Raw genomic sequence first — 27,949 nt, forward strand, 5'->3', positions numbered from 1 at the left:
TATGCTAAGAGGAGGAAGCTTGTTTTCTTTCTTGTGTCATTTAGTCAAGTTATCACTATGTCTGCAGTCATACTTAAAATGCTTTATAATATAAACTGTTGACGCAGAGAACGCTGACAATGCCGGTTTCACCCTTCAAACAAACGACAGACTTCATGTTCTGTTGGGCTAACATTTTAGCTAAGATTTCATTTGGGGTTAGAAAAAATGTTTTTAGGTAGAGTTCTATTGTTGCAGCACCAAAAATTACGTTTGTTTTCAAGGTATTTTTTAGTATTTAAGCCACTCAAGGGAGGCTTGGTTACATGGCTGTTAACAAACTGGTGGTTGCCAGAATGCTGTCACACTTGATTGAAGCCCAAGATTTTGGGCCTCTTTGCATCTAAGCAGGGACACTTAATTTTTTCAGGTTAAGTGTAACTAAAGCATGCTGTGATGAGAGTGGGGCATAAGCGTACCTAGGCCAGGTATCTTTAAATGTCAGATGACTTATTTAGGGGATGAAGCTTTCAAAATAAGAATGACGATGCACTTGGGTTTTTAAACACAAATGTTGCTTAGGTAGTATGTTTTATCTACTACATGTTTCTGTTTGTTTATATTTCACATCAAAAACATCCTTTCTGATGGCGAGTGTTAGACGGCAATGTAATTTTAGGGGTGCATAGCCTCTGAAGGTGATGTTATCCAGAGGCTGGAAACTACAGTTCACAATCTTTTTTTTTTTTTTATAATCCTAACCTTGAGCAAAGAGGAGTTTTCATTGCAATTGTAAGGAGATTGATGCAAACTGCATGCGAGAGATCCTCAGTAGGAGGGCAGCTCTCCTTTTCCCTTTTTCCCACCTGAGAACAGATCTAAGCTTCACAGGTTGGAAGCTCTTGGCAGCTGAATTTTGCGGTGTTCAGAAAATGGAACCCCATAATAACTTTTGCAGTGAACAGCTGGCTGGTATTTAAAAGTGCTGAAATGTTGGATTTGCTGTAGATTACTTTTTTGTTTAAAAGCAGAACAATTCTGCTGGTTGGGGAGAGGGAAACTCGTGGAAAGACTTGAGCTTTTTATTATTATATAGCTTTGCAGTGGCTGCACAGAACAGGCTCAAGGAGAAGCTGTGACCTTTAACTGCTTGTTCCTAGTTGTGAATAAATGTAGTTCCACAACCTGTGAGAGTGTTCACCCGCCTTTCTAAGGTTATTTAAGACGGATACCAGGAGTAGGTCTGGATTTCTGCCACTTGTGCCTCTTATGTTTATGATATTAATAAACTGGTGTCAAATGTCCTGGGAACGGGTGATGCAGGTTGAAAGACCTTTGTTTCGGCCAACAATAGACCTGAATTAGTGTGAATAGGAAAAGCAAATAGGCGCTTCCTGTCATATTTTAAGGATACTTGAATTTGGGGAAGCGTGTGTATTAGGAGATTTCCAACTAAATGCTCATCATTTGCTTTTTGCCCTTAGTAAAATGTTCCCTGTGGATGTATGCATATGTATTAGTCTTTCTAAATATGTTTGCAATACTAATAAAGTAAGGTAGAATCCTGTTTGTTTGAATAGAATCTTTAGGGTATTCTTCAGGGGAAAAACTCTAAACCTATGTAATGAAGCTCTAAAGACGGGAATTGTCTTAGCTGTTGCTTTCCTAACCAGGTTTGTTCCTCAAGTTAAAACTTAAGACCTTTGGGAAGGCTAGAAACTATTTGAATAAAAAACATATGATTGTGCTTTAGACCACCTTGAGGTTCAGTTGCCTTTCATAGGGTATTGTAAAAGTCCAGAACAATGCTATTTGTCGTTTCAAGGCAGAGGATGCCTTTAGAGACTCAAGGCAATTCTTGTCAAGTATTAAATAATCCCTTGTTATTGAGTTTAAGGTAGTTTCAGGCTGCTCTAGCTTGTGTTGAGTTGAAAAACGGCGCAGTCTTGAAATGGTTATGTCTCCGCTTTGCAGTAACGTGCATACTGAATTATGTGGATAGTGGTGGTCTCCCAGAGTTGTGGAGGACACAGCCACCCCACCCCAATTCCAGGATGGGAAAGGATCATAGGTCTAGGTGTAAAAAACACCCTCAGAGGTCCCAGTAATACAGAGGTGAAGGCAGCTCCCAAAGGACTTGGAAATTGCACTGAGAGGGCTACAACGAAATGTTTTGCTAGTTTCACAGTGTTACATTTTATTTTATTTTATTTACATCAGCTAATGCTGGAGCTAAGTTAACCTTATTAGTTAATCACACAGTGCCTAAGTGTGGGCAGCCAAGTCAGCAGTAGTTTTAGGTGGTGTTCACATCTGGACTGATCTGTTGTGAGTATGTTTGGTTTCCCTGCTCATCTATGATTTGACTGCTCCTGACTATGTTCTCCCACCTAGATGTGCCCAGCTTAGGGGCAAGACTGGGAATTCTGTTGGTTTGCAGCTTCTTGTGAACTAAAGATACTGCAGCGGTCAGTTTATTCTCTTTCGACTAGTGAAAAAAGGGAATTTGCCGGTTGGTTTCCTGTACCTGTGTTCTGAAAGAACTGCAGTAATGTTTTGTCTTAAGGTTAAAAATAGAAAGTAATTAATCAGGGTGATAAGGGTTAATGGTTTCTATCCAGAAACCAAACAGCTTTGCATTTGTTTATATAGAGAGAACATTCTTCTACCTGCTATTGTTATGAGTTTAATATGAAAGGGGTTTTCACAGTAATTTATGAAGCACTTTATTAATAACTAATTGGGGTTATAAAAACCTGAAAACCAAAACTGTTTGAGTCTCATCAGATGAAACTGTTTGAAGGCACTGGTTCAGGATCATTTTCTGCTAACATATACTAGCCCTATAGGATTTTTTTCTTCTGTAGGTTTACAATGAAGTTTGTATACAAGGAATTATAGAATGCAGTGCCAGGTCTGGTGAGCAGAAAGAAAACCTCTACTGTGAGATATAGCCCAGTGGTTACAGTAATTGCGGTACAGGTATTGCTTCGCCAGTTCCATGGTAGATCGCAGTTTTAAATCAATTTAAGTTGTAAAAGTTTTTTTCCCACAGCTCATACTAATTTTCAATGTGAATGTTTTAACTCCCTTCACAAAGATCAAACTTTTAAAGCAATTTTATGCCATTTTAAGCATAGGAAGCATGGACCAGTCAGTGAACATTAGTGTAAGAGAGATCTGTTTTCAGAGGGTTTGGCTTGCTGCTGTTTGTTGTCTCTGTTTTTCTCTATGTCACCACAGGTGTTTTGGAGTCATGTACTGGAGACTGAATTTCCTACTATAGATGGAGACAGGAAGCCAGGGGTCTGAGGTTTAAATCAATTTCCTTTCTGCTCTAGCAGTGCTGTGTTCTGACCTTGTTCAGGGAACCGTTGTAAGTGTAAGCTTGTGGAGACTTGTACCTCTAGACAGAAATGCAGTTATTGGCATTTTGGCTGTGGGCTCGATAACCTTTTGCAAATACAACTTTGCTAGGGGTCATTCACAAAGGTTTGAGGTGGTGGTAGTGCCTGGTCAAGGTGGTGATCATAGTGTTTACTGTAGCGATTTCTGCTACTTTGAAAGGTGCTGTTGTTTCAGCAGGGTCCTTTGTTGGCCTCTCACCTTGGTCCTAAAAGGGACCATGGTGGAAACTTGACCTGAATGGAAATGTTGAAGCTTACTAATGCAACTGCATTCTTAGAACATCTTAGAAGCTGAAGCAACTAAGATGCTGGCCCACGAACAGCAGTTGCCCAGCGAGGCACAACAATTGTTTACTAAACACAAGAATTACAATGTTTAGTATGCTACTCCCTATACCACTTAGATTGTAATATTGAACGTGAGTGTGCTTTCTATGAGTTGTGTTTAAATGAGGAAGGTGCCTTGATAGCACGAATAAGTTAAGATCACTTAAAGATTTCTGAATGTGTAAGGAGCTGCTTTTCCAGATGAGAGGCACTGTATCTTCTTGGTAGACGATGATTCTGTTCTCAGCTTTACTGTTACCTTTGTAAAATACTTCATCTGCATGCACGCTGCTATTCCAAATTATAAAGGGTTTTGAGCGTAATTTCTGTTTCAGTTCTGTTCTCTGCAGTTCTAATGCCATGTTCTCACTGTTGCTTTGCAGAGAGGAGCAGCTTCTGTTGCTTTGGGCAGATGGAGTTATGTTCTTCTCTGAGCATTGAGCCTAGTAAAGCTATTTAAGAGAACTACTAGCCTTGCATAAAACCAATGGCAACAAGATTAAGGCTGGTATTGCTATATTACCTCACTGGGAGGGAATGGAAGTTTGCTGCTCAGAAGTTGTGTTTTCTAAGAAGTGTGAACGCTGTTGGCTTTTCTAAGTCCTGAGACTTAACAAAAATAGTTGTTCGCATAAATTTACAAAACCACAGAATAACATTGTTTTGAGCTTGGTCATTAAGTTTCATGATTTCTAGACTATTTAAGAGCATGTTGTAAATGCATCTGTAAATTCTAAGTCGTCCTAATATGTGTATATCCTATGAAACAGTTGTCTTACTGTTTCCTTCCCTTAGCTTGTATTGTTCATGCTTCCTTTAAAGAAGGTGACTGAATTCAAGCTCCTACTTCTGAAGGCTGGTGATAAGAGGAGTTCTTACTGTCACTGCTAGTATGTAGATTTGACAGCATAAAGAGTAATCTCAGAAGGATGTGGTGTACTTAAAGGATACTATGTGAACAGTGCTTTGCCATTGAAGACTAGAGCCCACAGTGAACTGAATCAGTGGCAAGGTAGGCATTGGGAATGTTAATGTAACTTGGGAGGCTACAGGAAAAAGTTTTATCAAGAGGTGTTCAACCTTTATTTTAGGGAACTGAATAGAAAGTTAAAATAAGATGTGTAATAATAGTAAGTAAATCACTCAGGCTTTCAAATCCAAAGTTGAACTCCTAGTTGAACTAGGACTTGCCTATTCTAGGAAGTGGTGTTTTTCCTCAAAGATTGGCCAAGCTGGAGAGAGAAGGGAAGGAAAGGGAATACAGGGAAGTCCAAGAAACAGAGGAAAGATAGGGAGTTTTAGGACTGCTTGGCAAGGTTTGTATTTGGTTATTTTACTTAGGGTGAATAGTTTTTATGCAGCGAACTTCAGACGTGAAGTACGTAAATAGACTGGGAAGAGTCTCAACACTTAAATAGATCTTTACTGAACAGGACTAGAATGCTTTCAAAATAAATGGGGAAAATGACGAGTTCATGATGATCGCATGTTTTTCACTTTCGGCATCACAAAGCCTGGAGCCCTTGGAACAAACGTGGATGCTAGGGAACACTCTGTAAATCCTTCTCCCTGGGTGTAGATTTCCCACACTTGCACAAGCCAGCAAAACCAGCTTAATTACCGTCTGCTGCTTGAACTGAGTCTTAGGCTCCCGCATTTTTGTGTTCTAACAGGGGCAGGGCCAGCAGCAGTGTGAAGCTAGCTGGCCATCATACAAACTCCACTCCCCTCCCTGTTACGAAGGGGAGCTTTGTGTGCTCTTTGTGTGCAGCAGTGTTGCAGGGCTGGTATGTCGGAGAGAACAAGTAACCAGCCGGCTCTTGCAATGCTTCATGGCACAGGAGTGAGAATTTTTGCCACAAGCGTAACCCCTTTCTCTGCTTCTGTGCTGCGTGTATTTTATCCTGTCCCCATATTTCTGAGGAATTAATATATTTTTAATGCCCTGTTCTAGTAGAGAAGAAAGCTATTTAAAGGACTTATGGAATGACTCTTGAGTAGTAAATTGAACAGTAGGAATGCCTTATCCAGCTGCCTTTGGTTTTGTTGCCTAGTCACTTCTGAGAGATGGAATGAATGCAGAGAATCACTCTTGAAAGGGAATGAAGAAAAGGGAAATGAAGTCAATAGTAAACCCGGTCATGGTAACTTTAAAGTATACAATCCTTGTGTTCCCTTCCCCCTCTCTATATACATAAATTAGGGATGAGGCTGGAATGCAGAGGGTGTTTCCTTTTATACCATGAGTACTAAATAGTGCTTGCCATATTGCTTTCTTATTCTTTCCCTGGTGTGTATAGTTGTGGTATCCTGTGTTGGGAGCTCTCCTCCCTGCAGATAGACATGTATAATCACTCTTTCTTAATCTTATTTAAACAGCCTTCCTGTGCACTTTGAGATTAACACTTTATTATCTAGCTTCAGAGACTTAGTACACAATATTATTAGGATTCTTGATAAGTGGTAAATGAAAATTTGCAAACAATGGGGTGATGTTGGGATGACTCGGACATTCAGAGTGTGTTGTGTAGCTTCTTGAAATATTTGAAGCCTTGGAGGAGCTTTTGTTTTCTCTCCAGTGTTTTTGGTTGTGTGTCGTGCCCCCCCCCCCCCCCCCCCAATGAAGTATGTAATTCTAGAACAAATAGAACAAAGTACTGGAAAAAATAACAATTTTATGTCATTAGCTGTGACCTGAGCTTAAGTTTTTGGAAGTTGCATCTGTTCAGTAGCCTGAAACAGGAAGGCTTTGCTTCACCCCTGATTAAAAAGGACCAAACAATTCACAAGAGAGATCCAGACACTTAAGAGTCTCCCAGTTTTCCTGGACAGGCACTCCTACACAGTTTTGAGCATGCTGACTTTATCTGTGGAGATAATCTAGGAAGAGTGGCTCAGGTATGCTTAGTAATTGTGCATTGAATGAAAACATTTCATTGTTTTTATCCCTCATGATGTTTATCCATTCCTGTGCTGCTTTCTCAGTATGAGGCTTTTTGACCTTCCTTGGTTTTTAATAATAATTGTAAAAGTTCGATTCTTAATGTTTCCTGTTCCAGTTTCTGAAGTGTCCTTGGAATGATCAATTGATGTTTAGTTTGATCCAAATAGCTTCTTCTATGCTTAAGGCTGGCAAACTGAGGAAGTGAGCTCCACATTTGGTCTGTGAATTGTCTTTTTACTCCTTAGGTCAGAATTACCAATCTATAAGTAATCTGCTTCACATGGATGAGGTCTGTTTGAGTTGCTCCTTTGGAAAATTCCAGAAATGGTATTCTGAAGCCACTGGGAAGGTGTATAAACACTGAAGAAGTACCAAAATGCTTTTTAAATACTACAATTTTTTGTTCAGTATTTGGAAACATCAGGAGATTGCTCCACTTGTGTAAACATACTGATTTACTTGCTCTCTGCTTAGGCAGCAAATCAACGTAATTCCAAAAACTTGCACAGAAACCTTTTAGGTCTGGTGAAATAAAGACTCTCTTTGTTCACTGCCATGATTGACTTGCTGCTGTAGAGTAGGTGACATGTTTTGCCTACCAAGCATGTTTTATAAGCGGAGTTTATATAAAGTTCATGCTACATTAAAATAGATAGCCTCTTCTGTACTAATAAAATACCTTTTATTCTATTATTGGAAACAAATCTAATACAGAATTGCTTTTCAGGTTCACAATGGGCCTTTTGGAACTAAGTCATTGGATTACAGTGATTTTTTTTTTTTTGTTAGGCTTGATAAAGCTGTTTTATTCCCTTATTCCACAGACTTGTTGACAATGGTAAAACTTCAGCACAACCCTTTCTCTAATATTTCAGAAAATTTGCTCGTTATAGGGCATGTGTGGCTCTTGTTCAGCATTCACTGAAAAGTGTGGAAGGCCACCAAAGCATGAAAGTGTTTTTTTAGTATCTGTCATGGAGTTTTCCTTATTTCAAACACTGTTCTTTTTTAAAGGGGAAAACCACACTTGACATCTGTCAGATTCCTTTATCCGTCTATCTTGGAACAGTGTAATCTGCCTGTTTTGATTTGAGCTGGTCATCTTTCTTCAGTGTACTGGCCCAGTGCCTCAGTTTTTTCAAGCCGTCTGTATCCTGCCTGACATGAGAGGTGAATTACTCAAAATAGCAAAAGTTGGTGTAATAAATATTGAGTAGAAAATCTGAAATTGTGATTGTTTCCTAGGGGGCTTCTGAAGATAACAAGTTAGGTTTGTATTGAACGTCTGTGTTCTTGTGAGGTGCGGCAGAAGTGTGTGTCTGCCACTGTTTAAGAATTGCTTGGGAGCTTTCTGGTGTGCCTCCCTTTCACGTGGTGAGCTGTGAACATGTTGCTTAAAGCATTGTCAAAGCTTTTGAGATAAGTGTCATTCCCCTTTCTTGTCTGCCTTGCTTGGATTCCTTTGCATCTTCAGGTTCCTGTCTCCATGTCTAGCATGGGAAAAACCTGGTCTTACCTTACTTACTAGTGAAGGTAAGTGTCCAGACCTTGTGGCGGTTTTGATTTCTATGGAGCACTTAACGTGAAGATACATCGTTGAAGCAATACATAAAAATCTTACAGCAGATTGTGAAAATAAGGATCGTGTGCAGAAGAAAAAGCAACTTGACAACAGTTGCAAGAAACAAGGTTGTAGCTGCTCTATGTGGAAGAACTATCAGGAGGTTTTGAGGACTCCTGAGGAAGCAGGCTCTGCCCCGTTGGCTTGTGCCGATGGGTCAGGGACCCAAAGTCTTTCCTCACAGTTCAGTGGGATTTTTAGGATCACTGGCTTAGTTTGCCTGTAGTGTGTTTTGTGTCTTTGAGGTAGGGATGCAACTGTACAGTACTTTGGTGATCAATGCGTAGTGTTTCACTCAACCTGCTCTGCAAAATATTTCCCTTACTGACGTACACATGCAACAACAGTAAATGGACTTCAGGTTGTGTAGGTGATTTTTTTTTTTTCCCCCTTCCCCCCCCCCTCCCCCCCCCCCCCCTTTTTTGCTTTCAGATCACTGAAAGCCATTTATTTGTCAGTATTTAGTAATCTCAGAAGTGTCCCTGCGGTGTTAACAGTAAGTGTCTGCAAAGGGATTTAGGCGGAACTAAAGGACATCTGTCTACATCTCTGCAAAGAAGTGCTTTTAACAGTATAGTAACCCCTGAGCTGTCTATCCCAAGTTATGCAAGAGGGAGAAACTTAGTACAGGTATTGCAGGTACACTACAGGAATGCAGACAGACTTTTCTATCCTGTTTTTTGCTTTTGTCAGAATGATGGCTTCATCTTGTGTGCTTGATTTGCCCTGTAGTGTTCTAAAATCTCGAAATGCCATGCTTCATCTCGGTGTCAAAGATGTCTCGAGATGCTTGGGGGGAGGAGAGAGACAAACCTGATCGCCAATGCATGGGTAATTCTGTGGAAGTCTCTTAACAGATAATGCTATCTATCTATATACTGTGAGGGGTATGGTTATCAGATAAGGTTTTGGTGGTTACTTATCTTGGATACTGGTGCTTGAAGAAGAGGGCACTAGAAATGAATTAACAGTAAACAACAGCATGGATCGTATTGCCAAAAGCCACTGGTGTTGGTGACAACAGAGCACTATAGATCTGCTTCTCCCTTAAATATACTCCTCCCTAGTGCTCACTGCGTATAGAAGGGATCATCTACAAGCTTCTGGACAGTGAGCGCAGGCCTCTGTGTTTGCGAGACTCCCACCTAGAGACTGTAGCAAAAATAGCATGCACAAAAGGGAGGAGGCAGAGAGAAGGCAGCGCGATCTGTAGATGCTCCTTTGCCCATTGCGATGCCGAAGGACTAAAATAACCCTACGTTGTAACTATCAAGGGAATTACAATGACCGTTTGAAAAGGATAACACTGATTATTTTTTGGCAACGAGGGTGTTAATGCAGATGAAAATACACAAGCGAATCAGTGCACTGCGGAAGATGAAATGCTTCCCCTGTCAATTCTCAAACACTATTAAATCCGCCCAGTTCAACACCAGTGCCTTGATGTCTGTCTCTTTCTTTGACCAAGGTATGGGAATACAATATTCTTAATGGTGAGTTACCAGATTTAAAATGTGTGACTGGTTGCTTTGCTCTCTAGTACTGATTTTTGTATAAAATATGCATCTTGGCCCTTTTTGGGGACTACTTATGCAGAAATCATTTTTCTGTCTACTTTTTTAACACGTTTGTTTTGTCCTTGGAAAGGGAACAGTCCAGGATTACAGTGTAGAAGGCACGTTGGATTCTATACATATACCTTGAGTTGAAAAACTAATGAATAATTTTTGTTAAGAATGTATTTTGTTTCTAATGTAAAATTGATCCAAATACTTGAAAAGCATTTCTGCATAGTGTTGACCAGGCACTTGGAGGGTTTTGAGTCTGTCATCACCGACTGACTGAGCGTGCTGGACTTTCTGGAGGTGTGGGGATGCTCGTACTGAAAGTTCATTCGCACAGTTGAGTCTATAGCCAAAGCAGGACTTGCATCAGCTTGGAGATCACCAATGTCAAGCTTGGATGATCTTGGAAGTTAAAATAAATGTAAAAAGCAAGAATGTCTAGAATAGTTAACAGAAAAGTGGTTAGCTTTCTGCTATACAGGAGACTTGTATAATTATTAAATATGACATATATTACATCAGCAGACCTAAGAATATGGAGGTTTTATCCCTTAACTTAAGGCTTTTCTGGTTGTTGTTGCTGCCTGTTCTAATCATGAGGCTTCCAGCCTAAGGCTTCTGACCTTGTAAAACTTCTCAGTGACTTTCACCAACTAAGTACTATGATGAATTTAATAATCTGTTCTTAGATGGGTATATAAGACTTTTCAAGGTAAATTTGTTTTTGCTGTTCTCCTTCCACATACATGTACACACATCTGTTGATAACTTGCTGTATCGTCTTCTCTGTTTTAGGACTGGCACAGGTTGCAGTGTTAAATCTCTCAGTGTTTTTCAAAATCCTGATTATTCTGTATATGTCTCACTGAAAGGCGAGTTATCTTGTTTTTCTTCAATTAATTGATAACTTCCTTAAGTCTTATCCTATCAGAGGATTACAATAATGTGGTTCGCATTGTATGGAACAGGCAAAATTAGGTTGCTTGGTTTGCACTTCACTCTTTGGATACTGGATTTGATTAATTTTATGTTATCTTTGTGCCCCGTTCACCTGTGAAAGGCACATATTGAATGCTGCATCTTCATCTGAATGGTATGCAGTCTTAAGTCTTACAGATGCGAGATAAATCCCTTAATCTTGTTCAAAACTATGTGAATGAATGGCTAAAGTAACCGTTACCTTCCAGGAAAAAAATAATTAGGAGCACTCAAGGTTTTCCTGTGTCATGGTCTGGATCCTTGTTTATCTACATACAAGCCTACATCGTATTTATGTCCTTAGCAGTGTTCTTGAGAAATTTCAGCCTGTTTATTGCAGTGGTGCCAGGTAATCGTGGCAGGGGAGGTCGATGGAGGCAGGATGATATTGTGTTTATCCTTTGTTATGTGGCAGTTTGTACTGTATATATAGAAAACATAAGTGAGCTGTACATATCCACTCGTGCCAAGAATCTGATTTTGCATCTTTTGCCTCCTGAGGATTTTGCAGCTGAGTTAGGCCTGCTTGTCCAGGCTGTCTTTGCACTGTGCAGTTTTCAGACAGATAGCACTGCATTCTTGTACCTGCTGTGTAATGCAGTTATTAAAGAACAGCTTGCTAATGCCCTCAGAGGCCACCGCCCATGTGTTTGGGACAACCAGAGAATGATGTAAGTCTCATTTTGATATTAGAATGAATAAGAGGAAAATCCTGCATGTTTCACTTCTTCAAAAATGAAATAACCCTGTTGCTGTCTATGATAAGATAGCTTCCGTGATACGCTGCACAATAGTGTCTTTAAATTCAGACTGAGTAGCTTTTTTTTTAGCAGTAGCTTTCAGCCTGGTACCAGACCATTTTAACTCTAATAGAAAACGTGGATACACTGTTGGTCTGCATTAGACTGACACGAAAGTGAAATAGCCCAAAGATCTGCGTGTGTAAAAACCTTGGGTACTTTCTCCTGCAGAAAATTACATGTACATGGTTGTATTGCAATTTGAAGTTGGCCTTCGAAGAATGGCTTGGCTTATGATCGCGCTATTTGAAAGTATGAGGGGCATGCGTGCGTTTGAAAATGTGAATTGGTGTGCTTGAGCTTAAGTTGTAATTTGTCCCTTTTTCTTTTTGTTGTATGAACAGATCAGTTTGATACTAGGCATGACTGGGTTTTTTTGTCAGTGTACAGTCACGATTTAATTTTAGCACTCTGTAAAAATACTTGTGGTAATGTAAACCTTCCTCATCCAGAAGAGATACTCAAAAGTTTTTTAGAGACAATCTGTTGAATTTATTTCCGAATTTTCTGTAGCTGTTTTTGTTTCACATCCTTGCATTCCTTAGACACTGATGTCTGAACATCTCCCTAATAAGTTCTGCCTTTAAGCTGTCAAATGTGTACAGTCATAAAAAAAAAGTTTTTGAGATCATATGGGTAATGACTGTATCTAAATCTTCTATCAGAAAGAATGGAGAAAATAAAGGTAGGAATATATATACACGGTCTCTGCTGTTAACAGTACATGCTGAAAATCCATTACTAGAGTAGAGTAGCAGTCATAACAGGAAAACAGTTCTAAGAAGTGATGATATAAAACCCTTAAAAACAAATCTAATGCACAACACAACTTTTTAATTCTGGCATGGGGAGCTACTAACTGGTTTTAAATGTACAGCTTTAAAAAAATGCTTCTATAATATTTTTGAAGAAAATCCCTACTTGTCTTTTGTAACATAAGTATATTTAAACTGAAGTATGCATTTTATCTTATAATTGTAGCTTTCTTGGACACTTAGTATTTAGAAGAATTATTAACTTCTGGGTTTTATTTTTATTCCTATGCAGCGGATATAATTTCTACAGTAGAATTTAACCATTCTGGAGAATTGTTAGCAACAGGAGACAAAGGAGGCAGAGTTGTCATCTTTCAACAGGAGCAGGAGGTGAGTGCTAACTACTATAATGTTCTTCTCTGTTCCTAATCAATCTCCTTTTCAAGGAAAGGAGCATGCTTTTATAAAAAACTTTTCTCTGCCTATGTAATCGGTGATTAAAATAATGAAATTTAAGAGTGAAGAAATTACTGAGGATTTTGTGACACTTACAAATTAATTTCTCTGTGGTCTAAGAGTGTTTAAAATGAAAACAGGAAAGGGAGGTAGGACACAAAAAGACCTTGGGAAAGCTGAAGCTGGTTGTTTTACAATGATTCCGCTTGGCTGGCATGATTATTGCAGATTTCGCTGTAGTTTGGGAAATAAAACTTGCCCTTCAGTGAGTATGTAACTGTGACCTAAGATGTCCTTTTCCATTCTGACATCAATCAGGTAAAATCATAGCATCATAGTAGCAACGGTATCTTTCCATTTTATACTTGTTCTTTTGGTCTTCTTAGAGCACTACACACAGATCAGTACTAGGGAAGGGCTTCTACTCACATGTTGAAGGTGGAAAAGCTGAGATGGCACACTTTGTAACTGAGGCTGTAGTTAGATGTTGACTTGGTAGGAATTTATTTCAGGGGCAGGATAAAAAGGCACTTCTGTCATCTCGCTGCCTAGAAAAGTCATGCTGTTACTTTTTCCCTTACCTTACTGTTCCATTCAATTTTGATTCGAAAAATCCTAAACCTGCAGAATTCCAGGGTTGCTTTTTTGCTGGTGTGCAGGCAGTTGGCAATGCATACAGAGCATCGCTCTGGTCACCTGGTGCCATCTAGTGGGTAGGCCGGCTTGCCTGCCCTGCCTGCCTGCCTGCCGGCTTGCCTGCCCTGCCTGCCTGGCCTCCCGTTCCTCGGCTGGAGCCTGAGCAGATCTCTCTGTGTGGAGTGTGCTTACTCTGATCGTCCTGGGTTTGGCTGCCAGCTCGTGTGGTGTGGGTTTTTGTTGTTGGTTTTGGGTTTTTTGTTTGTTTTTGTTTTTTTCTTTTTTGTTTGGTTTTTGTTTTTTTTAACTCTTGAGTTTTAGCTTGCATCCTTTAAGGATCCTTTAATGTAGCTTAAATAGCTAATTGCCTGTTCTCAAGTGAGTTGTCTTCAAATGGCTCCTTGCGTTTTTGATGCATAACCCATAGCTCATATCCTTACGATCTGTGACTCCAGGTATATGAAGAATTCAATTTGACTTCTCGGTGTTTTGGGAATGAACAGTGGGTATTAGTATTTAGTTATGCCATAGGCACAACTGTCTAGAGCAAGTTTTGTACGTAAGAGTACCTCAGACAAGTATTTCGTTGGATTTATGTGCCACCTTCTATCACACTGCATTCGAGTGCTTTACAGACCATACATACAGGAAGAGAAACACTAAACCACAACCGCTCTTACGTGGGGTTATACAAGTTTGGGTAGCTTTACCCACTGCCAAAATGCTGCCACCTCTGGGCTGGAATGTGGTGGCCCTTGTTGCCACATGAAGCAAGTGCCATTACGTGAGTATCGGGCAGGAAATGAACGCTGTATCTAATTGAAACTGAAGGAGGAATTTGTGTAGGCAGCCTGTAATTACCTAAATTGGAATTTAACATAGGGCGCTTGAGCCAACGCCTCTTTTTGTTTTCTTGGGGCTTTTTAAATATATTTTTTTTTGACTGCCATGAGATGATCTGATGCTTTACATTTTGCTTTTGTCCTAAGGATGGATTTCACGTATTCTTAGTTGTATGTATTATTCTAGTCTTGTAGAATTTTACTACAATGCACAAGAAATATATTTGACTCTATCATTATGGCAAGTATGGAACTGAATGAAAGTTCCCTGAATCATGACCAGCATTTCCTAAAGCACAATAGATTTACTTCAGAAGTCGCCTGTTCTGTGCAGTGACCCTGCTTAACTTGTTAGGTCTAACTGCAACTTAGAAAAAAGGTCCTTCTGTTCTCTAGGGTGCAAAAGCCAGTGTAATTGATAGGTGTGACACAAAATTCTCGTGCCAAATTTTATTTCTATGCATTTTGTCCACGTTTTCCTCCCCTGCAGCTTACTGTAAAATGTTAAGTGTTCCTGCCAGCTATTAATGTAAGGCTATGAAGCAAGAGAAAATGATGCTAAGGATGTGACGAATGTGAGCTAGCAAGGAGCGTATCAAGAAGTACATTTTAATGAGGTATTTAAGGGATGAAATGAATGGATGGACATGTGAGACACACAAGAGAAGGAAGGAGCAAAGTTGCTAGTCAAGAACTATCACAGGAAAGGCATCTGATGGTGCAACCTCTTGAAATAGTTAGAATAGGAATATATCATAAAATTAAGCTGGAGTTAATTTCAGGTACGCCTTGTGAGCACTTTGAGAAACTGTTCCAGTTTTCTTTGGCCTTACTCACTGGAGGGAATTTAAGGTTCAGGCCATGCCATGCAGCGTTAGTGCTAGGAAGCCATTGCTGACAACATAGCTTTTAGAAAGAGGAATTGTGCAAATTTAGAGGTTTTTCAGTTTTCCAAACTGTTCCATCCTGAACAGGCTAACTTCAGGTGTGGCTTTTCATGTCAAAGATGTATTCAGCAGAGGTGTTCAGCTTTTTTTTTCCCCTCTCAACTCCAGAATGAGGGGAAAAAAAAAAAAAAGCTGCTCAAGCAGTTCAGAAGGTCTCGGGGAATGTGGAGATGATATGCCAAAACAGTGGAGCTACTTGTATAAATTTAGAGCTGACGTGGGATTTCCATGGTGTGCCTAGCAAGCTGAACTTAACCGTAAGAGTAGATCTGCCATACATGTGGCTGTGTAGTTCTCTTGAGGAGTATCCTGCTTACAAAACAAAGGTGGAAAAATTAAAGGTGGAAAAATGAAGATTTTGGAGTTATTTTTTAAAAAAGAAAATCTATGATGCCTAGAATGTAAGTTCAGCTGCTTGGAATGAATATGAGAACTTGCTGGAAATGCTCTCCATGTGGCTAAGGGGAGTTTCTGGAAACTTCAGGAATCAAAAGCTGCTGTGATAACTGTTTCTTCTCTGATGCTTTCTTAGCGAAAATAGTAGAAACTCTAATCAAGCTCTTGCAAAAGAGATGGTCCTTATTTCGTCTGTTCTACAGGCTCGTTAAAATAAGGCAAGTTGTACACCAAAGGATACTCGCGGCAAATCTGGCATAGGCAACAATAGAATGTAGAAGCTTTAACCTACTCTTATGCTAATTAGCAGTCTGCCTGTATATCTTGCTGCATAACTATCTAGTTCTGGCTTCTGCCTGCAGCCTTGAAAAGCATTCTGTACATTGCATACGTATTTTGATCATTTAATTCTCTTTTTAGAACAAAACCCAGTCTCACAGTAGGGGAGAATACAATGTTTACAGTACCTTTCAAAGCCATGAACCAGAGTTCGACTACTTGAAAAGTTTAGAAATTGAAGAGAAGATCAACAAAATTAGGTGGTTACCCCAGAAAAATGCTGCTCAGTTTTTATTGTCTACAAATGGTAAGTTATAACTTAATAGTTAATTTTGCACGGTAACCTATTGTTACACGAGTTCACTATTACGATTTTGTCTGATCCTCTCCTGGAAGCCAACTGGTTTTAAATGCAAGTATCTGGGGATGTGGCTACACAAGAGTTACGCTGTTTAACTGTACTGCTGTTCTGGCTCGCCTGGCCGCACGAGTCCCGCAGCGTGGCGTGGTGCATTAGTCATTTCTGCCTTGGTTGCTTTACAGCAAAGGGGCTTAGCTAAGCTGTCATTCAGCACCTTCCTATGTGTGTAACTGTGTGAGACCTTACATTAGTCATTCATAACAATCCTAACTGAAACTTGCTGTAACTTTTATAAAAAGAACAAACTGTGGAGGAGGTCTTTTTAATGCTTTTTATCTTGTCTTGTTTTCTCCAGGCAGTATTTTTGTCTTTTTTGGTACATGTAGGTGGTCTTGTCTTGTTCGAAGGCTTCACATTAAAGTGCTTCAACTGTGAAGACTAGTGTCTTTGCTAGAGCTTTGATCTTAAACTCTGGCTGTTTTATTTCAGATAAAACAATAAAGTTATGGAAAATCAGTGAAAGGGACAAAAGACCAGAGGGTTATAATTTAAAGGAAGAAGATGGACGGTATAGGGATCCTACTACAGTTACAACACTACGGGTGAGTAGTTCACTCACTGTGAATTAAGCCACGTTCAAATGATTTTTCTGCTCCTGGCCCCTGGCACACAGATTAGCCCGCGGCTCAGTGAGTAACTGCCACATCGGACTACAAACTTTACGTTTTCTGTAATGCCAGTGGGCAGACACATTTACTTCTGAGGTCATTTTGAGATACTTTAATCGGCTTGGTGTGTTGAAGGACTGTGATTGTGAGTGCTGATGTGTTTGTAGCACCTCTGTGTCTCAAACTTCCATTGCTTTGTGTTTTGCAGGTGCCAGTATTCAGGCCCATGGACCTCATGGTTGAAGCTAGTCCACGAAGAATATTTGCCAATGCTCACACGTATCACATCAATTCCATCTCCATTAATAGCGATTATGAAACGTACTTATCCGCAGATGACTTGCGGATTAACCTGTGGCACCTAGAAATTACAGACAGAAGTTTTAGTATCTTTTTTTGCATTGTTTTGCATGATGGGAACAGTTTGGTTACAACAAAACCGTTGGATTTTGCTTCCTTTCACAAATGGCTTTTTGTGTAGTATGTTTCTCCACATCCTGTATTTCTCTGTAGTATTTGTAAGGGCTTTTACTTCTGGAGAGGTAGCTCAGCGTGAGCAATACAAGGAGGGAGTAATCATTTGCGTGGTGAAAACCAGACCCTTTGGAAGGAGAGAAAAAAGCTTAAGTTTCCAAGTGAGATGAGCGGTTCTGCAAGGCAGCATTACAGTAAACTTATCTTGTGAAACTTAATTCTTGACTTGCTGTAAGAAGCAAGCCAGAAGTACCATCCTTATTTCACCAACGTTTATTCTTTTTTACCTTCTAACCTAACCATCAGCCTCTCTCACGTGTACCTACAGAAGTTGCAGGCAGTAGGATCACAGGAATATGTATTCAGTCCCGTTGCTGGGAGCAGAGATCTGTGGACAAATCAGCAGGATCCTGAGCAGAAATCACACACATCTTCTTTGTAACATGGCAGTGTAATTTGAATTTAGCAAAATAAAGTTCAATGTGAAAAAGCTTAGGTGACAGATATGTAGTATAGAATTAATTACTGCTTAAGTGGAGGAAAAAATTCAGCAGGCTTTTGCTGTTACAAGAATTAATTTCAGTCTGATACAGAATGCAACGTTACAGTCTTGCTTGTTAGACAAATTGTGAGACTTGATGTTACCTTTGATCCAGTGTGTGACCTAGGTCCCACAGTCCTGAAAAAAGCGCAGCTGAATACATTCAAAGCTGAAAAATGTTGTGAAAACTGGAGAAAATTTCTTAACAAAATGCTGTAGATATTGTAGATATTAAGCCTGCCAACATGGAAGAGCTCACAGAGGTGATAACAGCTGCAGAGTTCCACCCAAACAGCTGTAATACGTTTGTATACAGCAGCAGTAAAGGAACAATTCGTCTCTGTGATATGCGAGCATCAGCACTCTGTGACAGACATTCAAAATGTAAGTTCTGTCCTGGTAGTTTATTGTCTTTTTGTGGAATACGGTATCTTGCTGTTAGATGAAACTAAGCACTCAATAAGAATATATTAAACACTGAATTGTGTGTTTGTATATATTTGTATTGGATTTCTGTAGTATGTTGAATAGCTCTAAAGCCTAAAATCTAAACAAATCTTAAAATTAGATTCATATTTTGCCAAAGTAGCAAATAAAATTCTTAGCAGCTTAAGCTGGGGAGTCTGCCTACAGAGCAGGACTAGGAGTGGCTTTGTGCAGACTTCAGGAGGCCAAATACTAGTTGGTTGGTTGGTATTTGATGCTAGAAATATTGTGGGTGAAGGCAGGCTCCGGATACTAGCAAGTAGTTCACTTCAAGAGACCGCCCTTGACTTGCTAAGAAAATAAAATATTTCAGAGTATGGTAACTGTATTATAAGGCTTTCTTGTTGTTATTTTACGTAATGCTGGCAGAGTGGCCCAATGTCGCAAGCTTTTTGAGAAAATGCTGACCTAATTTGTGTGTTTCTTGTACTGGGAGAGACATAAACTTACTCTTGAAATGCCTATCTTATTTTTATGCAGTGTTTGAAGAACCGGAAGATCCTAGCAACAGATCATTTTTCTCTGAAATCATCTCTTCCATATCTGATGTCAAATTTAGCCATAGTGGTCGATACATGATGACTAGAGATTACCTGTCAGTGAAGATCTGGGATTTAAATATGGAAAATAGACCGGTGGAAACATACCAGGTATTGGGTGAAGATGCTATAGGCTAGAAATTAAAACCTTGAAGGATGCTGAGTCTTACCGGTAGTCTTGGTGTGGCAGTTATTTTGTCTATAGATCAGTACGTCCAGGCAAAGAACCGATGAGATTTGTGGGTTCCGTACATGTGCCAAAGGATTTCGCTATTTGCAGGTTGACTGCAGAACCCAAAGCAGTATTTGGGTATGAAAAAAGCCTCCCTCTTACACAGTGGAAATGTGGAAAGGTTAATGGTTAGCCATCAGCTAGCACATCTCTCTTAAGGGTCTTCAGTTGACTTTACATTCTTCTGTTGGGTCCTGAAGAAAATGGGAGGTAGAATATTTCCTCTGCAGAATGTTTTCATCCAGCACTGAAAATTGCTGTGGCATTTAGAAGAAAATTTGTGAAGGGATCATCTTCATCACACGTATGAGAAAGATCAGTCACCAAAACATGATTTTTAGCAATAAGTCTGCCAAATCCTCTTGGGTATCTAAGAGGATAGTGAGGTTATGACAGCTGCTTAGAGAGGGAAAGCATTCTGAAGAATTGCCAAGTGTCCCCACCCCGAGTGACTTGCTGCTGTTTGAGTTCTTTTGAAATCTCTGTGGAGCAGAGTATGTTAATTTGTGCATCGGTTCATCCACAGTCAGAGGAGGGAGCTGTGTGTGCTCCTGTGCATAGGGTGTAAGTGCTGTCCGGATACTTGATTTCTTTTGGAACAGAATCTATGATGGGTATTTTACAGGTATGCAAGTTCAATATTCATTCAGTTTATCTAACTTACTTTTTTCCAGGTGCATGAATACCTCAGAAGTAAACTTTGTTCACTGTATGAGAATGACTGCATTTTTGACAAATTTGAATGCTGTTGGAATGGATCAGACAGGCAAGTTTAATTCTTCTCTACATGCACTTAAGACCTCTCCAAGTTATTCTTAAAATGGGCAACTTGAGGCATGACCTCAGATATCTGTTTGATTTTGTGGTTTGGCCTGGGTAATATTTTTGTACTAAAGTAGACTTTAATGTATGTATATTAGCCCTTAACCTCTGATGTTGTAGTGTAGGATTATAGAGAATTGCCTTTGTGTACTAGAGAGACTTAGAATTTGATTAGAAATTTGAGTTCTGTTACTTCGCCATCAAATGTTCCAGCCGCTTAAACTGGAGAGATACATGAAGTAGTAGGATTAGACATGGTTTTCTGCAAACTTTTCATGGGTGAAATACTACTGATACCCTAATCTACTAGGTTGATTACCTCTACTGGTTATCTTTCTTGTGGTGTTTGGGTTTTGGTTTTTTAGGGTGGATTTTTGGGGTGGGTTTTTTGGGTTTTTTTCCTGTGTCATGTGTTAAAATCCAACTTTGGAATATTTTGTGTGGGAATAAGGCCCATGTACTCAAACCCTATGGTCTGATTGTGTGCTCTACCGATAAGAATCTGTACCAGGCCTGTTGGGGAACCTGGGGGTGTGTTTTCTATTTAAAGCTGCCTTGGCAAAAGGTAGAACGCTTGGGAAATGCCTTCTAGGAATTTTCTTTCTTACAGTAAGTTGTCAAGTTTGCCTTGCTTGGGCATGGTTGACTAGCCAGTAACACCATTTAAGACAGCTGTTGCTTTTGTGTTAATCATGTAATTAACTGCTTATTTGCTAGATCTAAATCAGCTTATTGTATCCCTATCAGTATCTTCAGACACAGCTTTTTTTTTTTTTTTTTTAAAAACTTGGTTATCTGTCCAAATATGTTTTTGAGGCAAAAGGACAGGGAAACTTTTATTTGTCTTACTGAAAAGCTGAGATAGAATAAGGATCTCCTATGAGGTAGTATCACAAACTGGGTTAGTATCTAAATTCTGCCACTTGGTGTGTAACTAAAACTATGTGGCTTAAAACCTGGTGTGTTTGGCTTTCATTAGGTCACTTCCCCACGTGTGCATAAGCAGCAAATTGAATGATGACAGTCGAAGTGTTTAGATGACAAAGTGTGTACCTTAAAATGTCCAGTTAAGGAAAAAAAATACTTATTTTTCTAAATCACTAAAATATTCAAAAGCCTTGGTTTCACTTCAGGTTGTAGATGATGTGGGTGAGGATGCCTGCTTTGTACTTGTAGAATAGGGCATGATCTTAGGTGGGACCCTCGGATTGAATGAAAGGAGAGGTTATTCCTAACTGAACTGTTACTTTGTTCCTTCCCCCCCCTCCGCAGCATTGTCATGACAGGATCTTACAACAACTTCTTCAGAATGTTCGACAGAAACACAAAGCGAGACATCACCTTAGAGGCGTCCCGGGAAAACAATAAACCGCGTACCGTTTTGAAGCCACGTAAAGTATGCGCAAGCGGTAAACGGAAGAAGGATGAAATCAGTGTTGACAGCCTAGACTTCAACAAGAAGATTCTACACACAGCCTGGCATCCTAAGGAGAACATCATTGCTGTAGCTACTACAAACAACTTGTATATATTTCAAGACAAAATGAATTAGGGTTGGCATTCCTAACTGAAGAGTCCACTTCCTGCATAGTTGAAATAGTTGAATCTAGCATTTGTACCTGTAAATGAAAGAGAATGAGAGGTCCATTATGGCACCCCTTTCCAGTGTTTAAAAATGTGCCATATGACAACACTCTTTTATAGCTACATGGAGAAAGCTCTGTTGATCTGTCACTGCGTTCTTCTCCATGTCTGCTAGCCATTTAGGTGAGGATAGGGCACTTTTTAATTTAAATGACTACTTGCACCATCTTGCCTAATGGACTAGATTGGACTGTATCAACATCGGTTTACTCCACTTTTTATGCCTTCCATTGTGATGACGTCAAACACAGGGAAAGCCTTCAATCATGCTATGGGATTTAATTGTGTAACCTCATTACTGTATCATTCGTGGCCCCCTTTTTTTATTAAATACAGCTCATTCTTGCTGTGGCTTGTAGCATTCCTCCTCCTTCTGGCCTCCTGGACTCCCCCTTTCCCTTTCATCCCCCTCCACCTAGCCTTGGTGGTGGTGTATAGAAGAAAAAAAAAAACAACAAAAAACCAACAAAAAAACCCCCAACAAAATAAAGCACATGAAATGGGTCCGTTTGGGGTCAGTGGTAAAGGGCGACTGTGTTGCAACAAATGTTTTAATAACAATTGACTGTAATCACTCCTTGCCGTGTCTGGCGCCAAAAAAAGAGAAAATAAGGAAAACCACAAACAAACTACTGAATAAAAGTGACAAAGAATGGAGAATCTGTTTTCTTTTTTTTTTTAATCTACCTCTTTATACAAATACTCTGTGTTTTACCTTAGATGCATGAAAATAAAATGATGTTTTTTGTAATGATTTTAACCAGTATTAATCATTTTTCATGGGACTGAAGAGAGGGAGGGATTTCACAAGTATCTGCATTCATTCACGAATGACAAGAATACCACCCATAGTGTGGGTTGACCACTTCCATCTCAAAACCATCAACTGCCATCAGATTTTGCCATAATCTGAACAGGTCAGTTAATGTTCCAGGATCCATGAAGGCTCTTTTTTTTAAACTATTGCTTAAATGGGAAATTTTCAGGTTTTAAAATCCGTTTTATGGGACTAACGTCTTAATGTTTAGTTTCATCCTGGTTTCTTTAATGCCTTGTTTTAGGATACAATACCTTTAATGCCTTGTTTAGAGTACGAAGTCCCCTGTGGCTTTTAAAAAGGATGTCTGAATTCTTGTCTGGCAGTGTGATGTTATGTAGTATGAAATACCAAGTGATTACGTAGGTAATTACTACACCGCATTCTGAGATGCTCTATTTTCTGTATTCTATTGCTATCAGTAACTGAGTGGAAATGTAGTTTTACCATGCAAGTGTTTCTTCTGGCTTTTGGCTTTGCAAAGTTACTGCACTTACAGAAATGTTGAATAGTGCAACGATCAGAAAATACGTGGAGTACAGAAGCTGCATGAAATAAGTGTTCATAGTTATTTGAGAGATTTAAACTCTTCAGCAAATAAGGCTTATCCAAAGATGAACCAGATACTGATGCTTTATAAGGCTCATGAGTTTTTACCTCCAGGTATTTTTGCGAATTGTGCTTTTAGGTTTACTCTTCCTTCATGGAAATGTTCAGAATGAAGTTTAAAGTTGTAGTGAACTTACCCCTTGACTGGGAAAATTTTCACTTTTCAGTTACCGATACTTAAAATTATTTCTGTGGCTTAGTTATCAGTAGTTTTTACAATGCCTCTTATTATTTGATCAGCTAAGATACCGTTTCTGCTGTAAAATTATGGCTGGGTTAGAGGTTGTTAACCAGACTACTATTGCAGTCATACTTTAATTTCTTTTAATCCTTGTGCAGTGGTTTGAAAATGTAAAAATTCTAATATTTATTAGATCTGGTTCTCTTAAATACAGTATTTGTCTTGTAACATGCATGCTTGACCATGAGCCTTTGTAAGGATTTTACCTTTTTTTTTTTTTTTCACCTGTTAGCCTTGTAAAAAAAAAAAAAAAAAATTAACTGCCCCAGGGACAAACTGTTTTCCAATGGGTGAATAAACTAGCAGGCCCTACTCACATGGCATGTGACTAATTTTACTCAAATGACTACTGGCTAATAGTTAAGGAAACAACTTGAGTAACATTAATCATGTGTATAGGTGTCTACAGGATCAGGTCCAAGGATTATTTTTTATTTTATCGCAAGGGCAAAGAGGTAATTAGATGCTGCTTTTGCATCAAAGCTGGTAAAATTCATCTCCATTTTGTGAAAAACTGCGTAGGTTTAATAACTGCTATTTTGGGAAGACTGAGGGTCATGGTATTAAGACTGCTGCTCTTGTGCGTACCTGTATCCCAAACGATGCACTGAATACCTGAAAATTTGCTTAGCACAGACATAAAAGGAAGCGAGGGCGTGAAGATGGCACAGAAACGGAACAGGTACATTTCACACAGAACAGAGCGCAGCCTCCTAGCAATACTACATTAAAGCGAAACTGCCTCTTGGACCTCAGCTGTGCACATGCTGGGACGGAATCAGGGGTTTTAAAGCTAGTTTTAGGAAAGATTTTTCATTTGGTCAGTAGCAGTGATCCCTGGCATGTCATCTGAGGTTTAATTTATCCTCACCAAAACCAGCTACTGACTTTGGTGTCATACTTATCCAACTAGATAATTCTCTAAGCACACTGTCCATTGGCATATGCTGTAAATCTTATATTTTATTAATAAAAGTATGCATAGAATACATTTTGTCAGGTTGCTTTTTATCCTTTTTCCTGTCCCTCTCCTTTTCTCTGTTTACAGGTATTTTTGAAATTACTGATCTCTTCCCTACTGCATGCTGAGCAGTGCCCCATTCTACTAGCTTCTGTGTTGTGACTTCCAGGCCTTCTCCTAAGCAGCGTGCCAGGCGGGAGGGGGGATGTTGCACCAACACACAGAGTTATGGAAAAGCAGCCACCACCCCCACCCCCAGCAGTCTCTTCCAGTGCCCAGTGAAAACAGTGCAAGCTCTCAAGTCTCAGTATTTGAATACCAGACTAAATACAGGAAAGGAGGTTCTGTTCCTTTGTGTTGTGTCTTGGAAGCCAGTTATGGTACCTAAATGCCAACATCAACCACTTCAGTTGTTGGTATCTGCAAGATTGCAGCCGTGCTCTGAACCACAGTGATGCTATTGTCGACAATTAACGTTCAGCATAAGCCGGTTATCCACGGGTACAATGCCGAGGTGTAGGCAAGCTCTGTGGCTCAAGTCCCTTCACAGTTTTCCTGCTGAGAAGGATCTGCTGCCTTGATAAACATGTTGAATACGCAGCAATACCCTGCTTCCCCTTACTGCTCTCTTAAGGCACAACTTCCACTCCAGCACTTATTTAACTACATATTCTTGTATTCTCAGCCTTATTAGAAAAAGCTCAATTAGTGCTGGTAAGGAAAAACCTGTACTTCTTCCCCTCTTGGAGACGGGCCACGGGATGATGGAATACTAGTTTTGTGGGGTTTCTTTTATTATTGTCTGCTCTGGAATGTTAGCAGGACAGAGCTAAGAAGTAAGTTCCTGGGCACTGGTTTTTCAGCCCTTCATCTTGGGCTGTAGGGAAGGTGTGTAGCCTCCCAAATCCCAACAGACACTTCTAACTGAACAAAAGGTATTTCCTTTTGCCCTTTCCTATGCAATTAATTGTTTTAAGTTGAAGGATCGGCATACTGAATCAAGGTGCAGAGAGGTGTACTGAAAGTGAGATTGCTGTAATGACTATCCTTGTCTTGAGTGATTTGTCTGTTTGCTCTTGGCAAACTTCTTTACTTAACCTGGTACTGAAAGGTTTGGGCTTGTAAAAATGAGCAGTGGAAAAAAGTGATAGCAGTGATGGGAATAGAAACAGAAAATGTTCCTTTCTGCTGTGATACAGCAGAGAATCTAAGAAACAGCGTGAATTCTATTTCTCTCAAAAAGCTACCCTTGAGCTTTAATAATCTCAACCTTTTGCAAACAATCTATTATTTCTCTTTTACAAGAGAACAGTGTTCACAGTTTTTTTCTGATGCAGTTTTTTGTGTGGGGGTGCTCTCTACCAGGAGGCAAGATCTTACCAGAGAGAGATGGATGCTTCAGAAATGCAAGGGATCAAGGTTAGGTGTTGTGGCTGTCCCTTGAAGTCATCTTTGGAATTGCCAGTCATCTGCAAGGACTTTGATCAGTTGTTCCTAAATAAAAAATAAAAGAAAAGCATTCCCAGTACATATCATCGCTACCTCCAGCATAAAGACACCAAAAGAGGTGTGCAGGGAAAGGACTGCCTTTGTGTTTCCCACATGCTGGGGTGGCATCCATCTTAGCAACAGGTTAGCAGTTTTTTCCAGATTTGGGGCATAGAAGTACTAAATGAATAAAATAAAAGTAATTGCAGCACATTTTAAGACTTTAGATTGTTTTTTACCTAAATTGCTTCCAACATTTAGAACATCTTGGAACCATGAGAATAAAACTGGGAGAGGCTTTAAGATAAATCAGGTGGCTTGTTAGTTGTTTGATTTCAATCAAATTAAAGGCTTCTTATAACTTTCTAGAAGAAAACCCTTTTTATTGCACTTCAGTACAAAAGGCTTTCCCAGGAGTTTATGGCCATTGTTTCTCTTCTATTAACATGTGGTTTTCTGCCTCTCCAACCTTGCTATTGTCATAGCATTTTCCATGCAAGGATTCAAATTACTTTACAAACATTAATTACATCATTCAACTGACTTAAGGAACCTGTGTAGTGGTTAAGAGCACAGGGCTGAAAGTCAGGACTTGTGAATGCTATTTCTGGCTCTGCATTGACTCACTCTGTAATCTTGATCAATTTATTTCTGACTCAGAAATTCTAATAGTCCCACTTTACTGATAAATATTCATACCGCAAGTATTATAGCAGATGCTTCCTGAATGATGGGGATGACAAATACTCGTGATGCTATCCTGTGATTGTTAGGGTTGCAAAGTGGGACAGGATTACCTAGGCAGGTTTTCTATTCAAAATCCTAAGTAGCTCATTGTTCTGATTCCAATCTAGAATGTATCTGCGGCCTTTCTACCCATAAATAGCTGTTTTATTAAATTATTTGAAGCATTGCTTGCTTTTTGCTATGTGTAGCTAATTCTTTTCCAGTGATATCCCAGAGAAATCCAGGTTTTCCACAAGGTTAGACATCTGCTACAGTCACGCAGGGTATATGGTCAATTTGCTAAGAAAGGTCAGTGTTATGGAAGGTGGATTTCTAATGCCGATGCTTGTCAACACAGCATAGATAAACAGAAGATGAGAAACGTTTGAAACCGGTATTGTAGTATGGGATGACTGTGACAACTGTACATACAGGCTTTTCTCTAGCTTTAAATAGTTCTGACACAAAAGTTACTTCTTTCCATATGTAACAGGGAGATGACAAAAGAAAGGACATTAATGGAACTGTATCTGCGTGACTTCAGTCTCTGATCATATTACTGTTACTGAACTCCTACTGTGGGTACAGTAACATAAAAGACAATTTATTTTCTCTTGGCTGCTGATGGGGTGGGGTTTATGATATAAAAGGCTCCGTTACCACTGTTGGGAAGCAAAATGCTCGTATATAGATGTGCGAGATGGGACTTAAGGTACAAAGTTGCCCAGAAAGACTCTAGGCCTCAAAATAAACCTTGAGCTTTAAGTGATGTCAAATGGAATGAAGTTAGTAAACATCATTTCTCAAGCTGTGAAGGCAAATTAAATAATCACCTGGGAGGAAGTTAGTCTTGCTGGTTCTTTCTGTTAGAGAATGTGAGTGAAAAAGGAGATCAGAAACAGAAGAATCTTAGTAAAGGGTCTGCTGAAGGCCATACCAAGTACCTATGCAATGTTGCTCTGCCTTGAGGAATTGACTGGCTTGATTTGCAAGATAAAATGAACTCTGGAAATCTTGAGATTAATAATTTAGAAGAGCCTTGTCTTCTATACGTGATTGTTTGACTTAGAATAGGTACTTGGTACAGAAGCTACCCATGCTACAAATGAATAAACCTCAGCAGGGTAAGGTAGATGTTTGCATCTGTATCTCACTGCATTTGAATGTGCCTTCCCCAGAATTCTGCGTTACTCCCATGCTCAGTACAGCTGTATGTGCATAAATAGCCTAAGGGTGCCTCTTCATTTTCATACTGAAAGGAAACTGCGGTGCACACTAATTTCACTTTTTGTAGCTGTGCTTTTGCATCCCAGTGCAGAACAAGCCCTATTTCATTACACAGATGCCATCTTCTCTACCTTAACTGTCTGCCAATAATGAAAAAACCTGCCACGCAGAGGTTGGTTTG

At 39.6% G+C, this 27,949-nt stretch overlaps 1 protein-coding gene across 2 annotated transcripts in view; it reads left to right on the forward strand.

The window, feature by feature from the left end:
- The window catches only part of PPP2R2A (protein phosphatase 2 regulatory subunit Balpha), a 39,862-nt gene extending 17,403 nt beyond the window's left edge, over positions 1-22,459 (forward strand). For both annotated transcript variants that reach the window (XM_055695952.1, XM_027806090.2), the window contains exons 3-10: positions 12,669-12,766; positions 16,074-16,239; positions 16,783-16,895; positions 17,170-17,347; positions 18,196-18,360; positions 18,943-19,112; positions 19,908-19,999; positions 21,328-22,459. In XM_055695952.1, coding sequence (XP_055551927.1) covers positions 12,669-12,766; positions 16,074-16,239; positions 16,783-16,895; positions 17,170-17,347; positions 18,196-18,360; positions 18,943-19,112; positions 19,908-19,999; positions 21,328-21,607 — 1,262 coding nt within the window. In that variant the 3' untranslated portion in view covers positions 21,608-22,459. The remainder of the gene's footprint in view (positions 1-12,668; positions 12,767-16,073; positions 16,240-16,782; positions 16,896-17,169; positions 17,348-18,195; positions 18,361-18,942; positions 19,113-19,907; positions 20,000-21,327) is intronic.
- Positions 22,460-27,949: the final 5,490 nt, after the last annotated feature.

Source organism: Falco cherrug, chromosome 18, assembly GCF_023634085.1.
Source record: "Falco cherrug isolate bFalChe1 chromosome 18, bFalChe1.pri, whole genome shotgun sequence".
Classification (NCBI taxonomy): Eukaryota; Metazoa; Chordata; class Aves; order Falconiformes; family Falconidae; genus Falco; species Falco cherrug.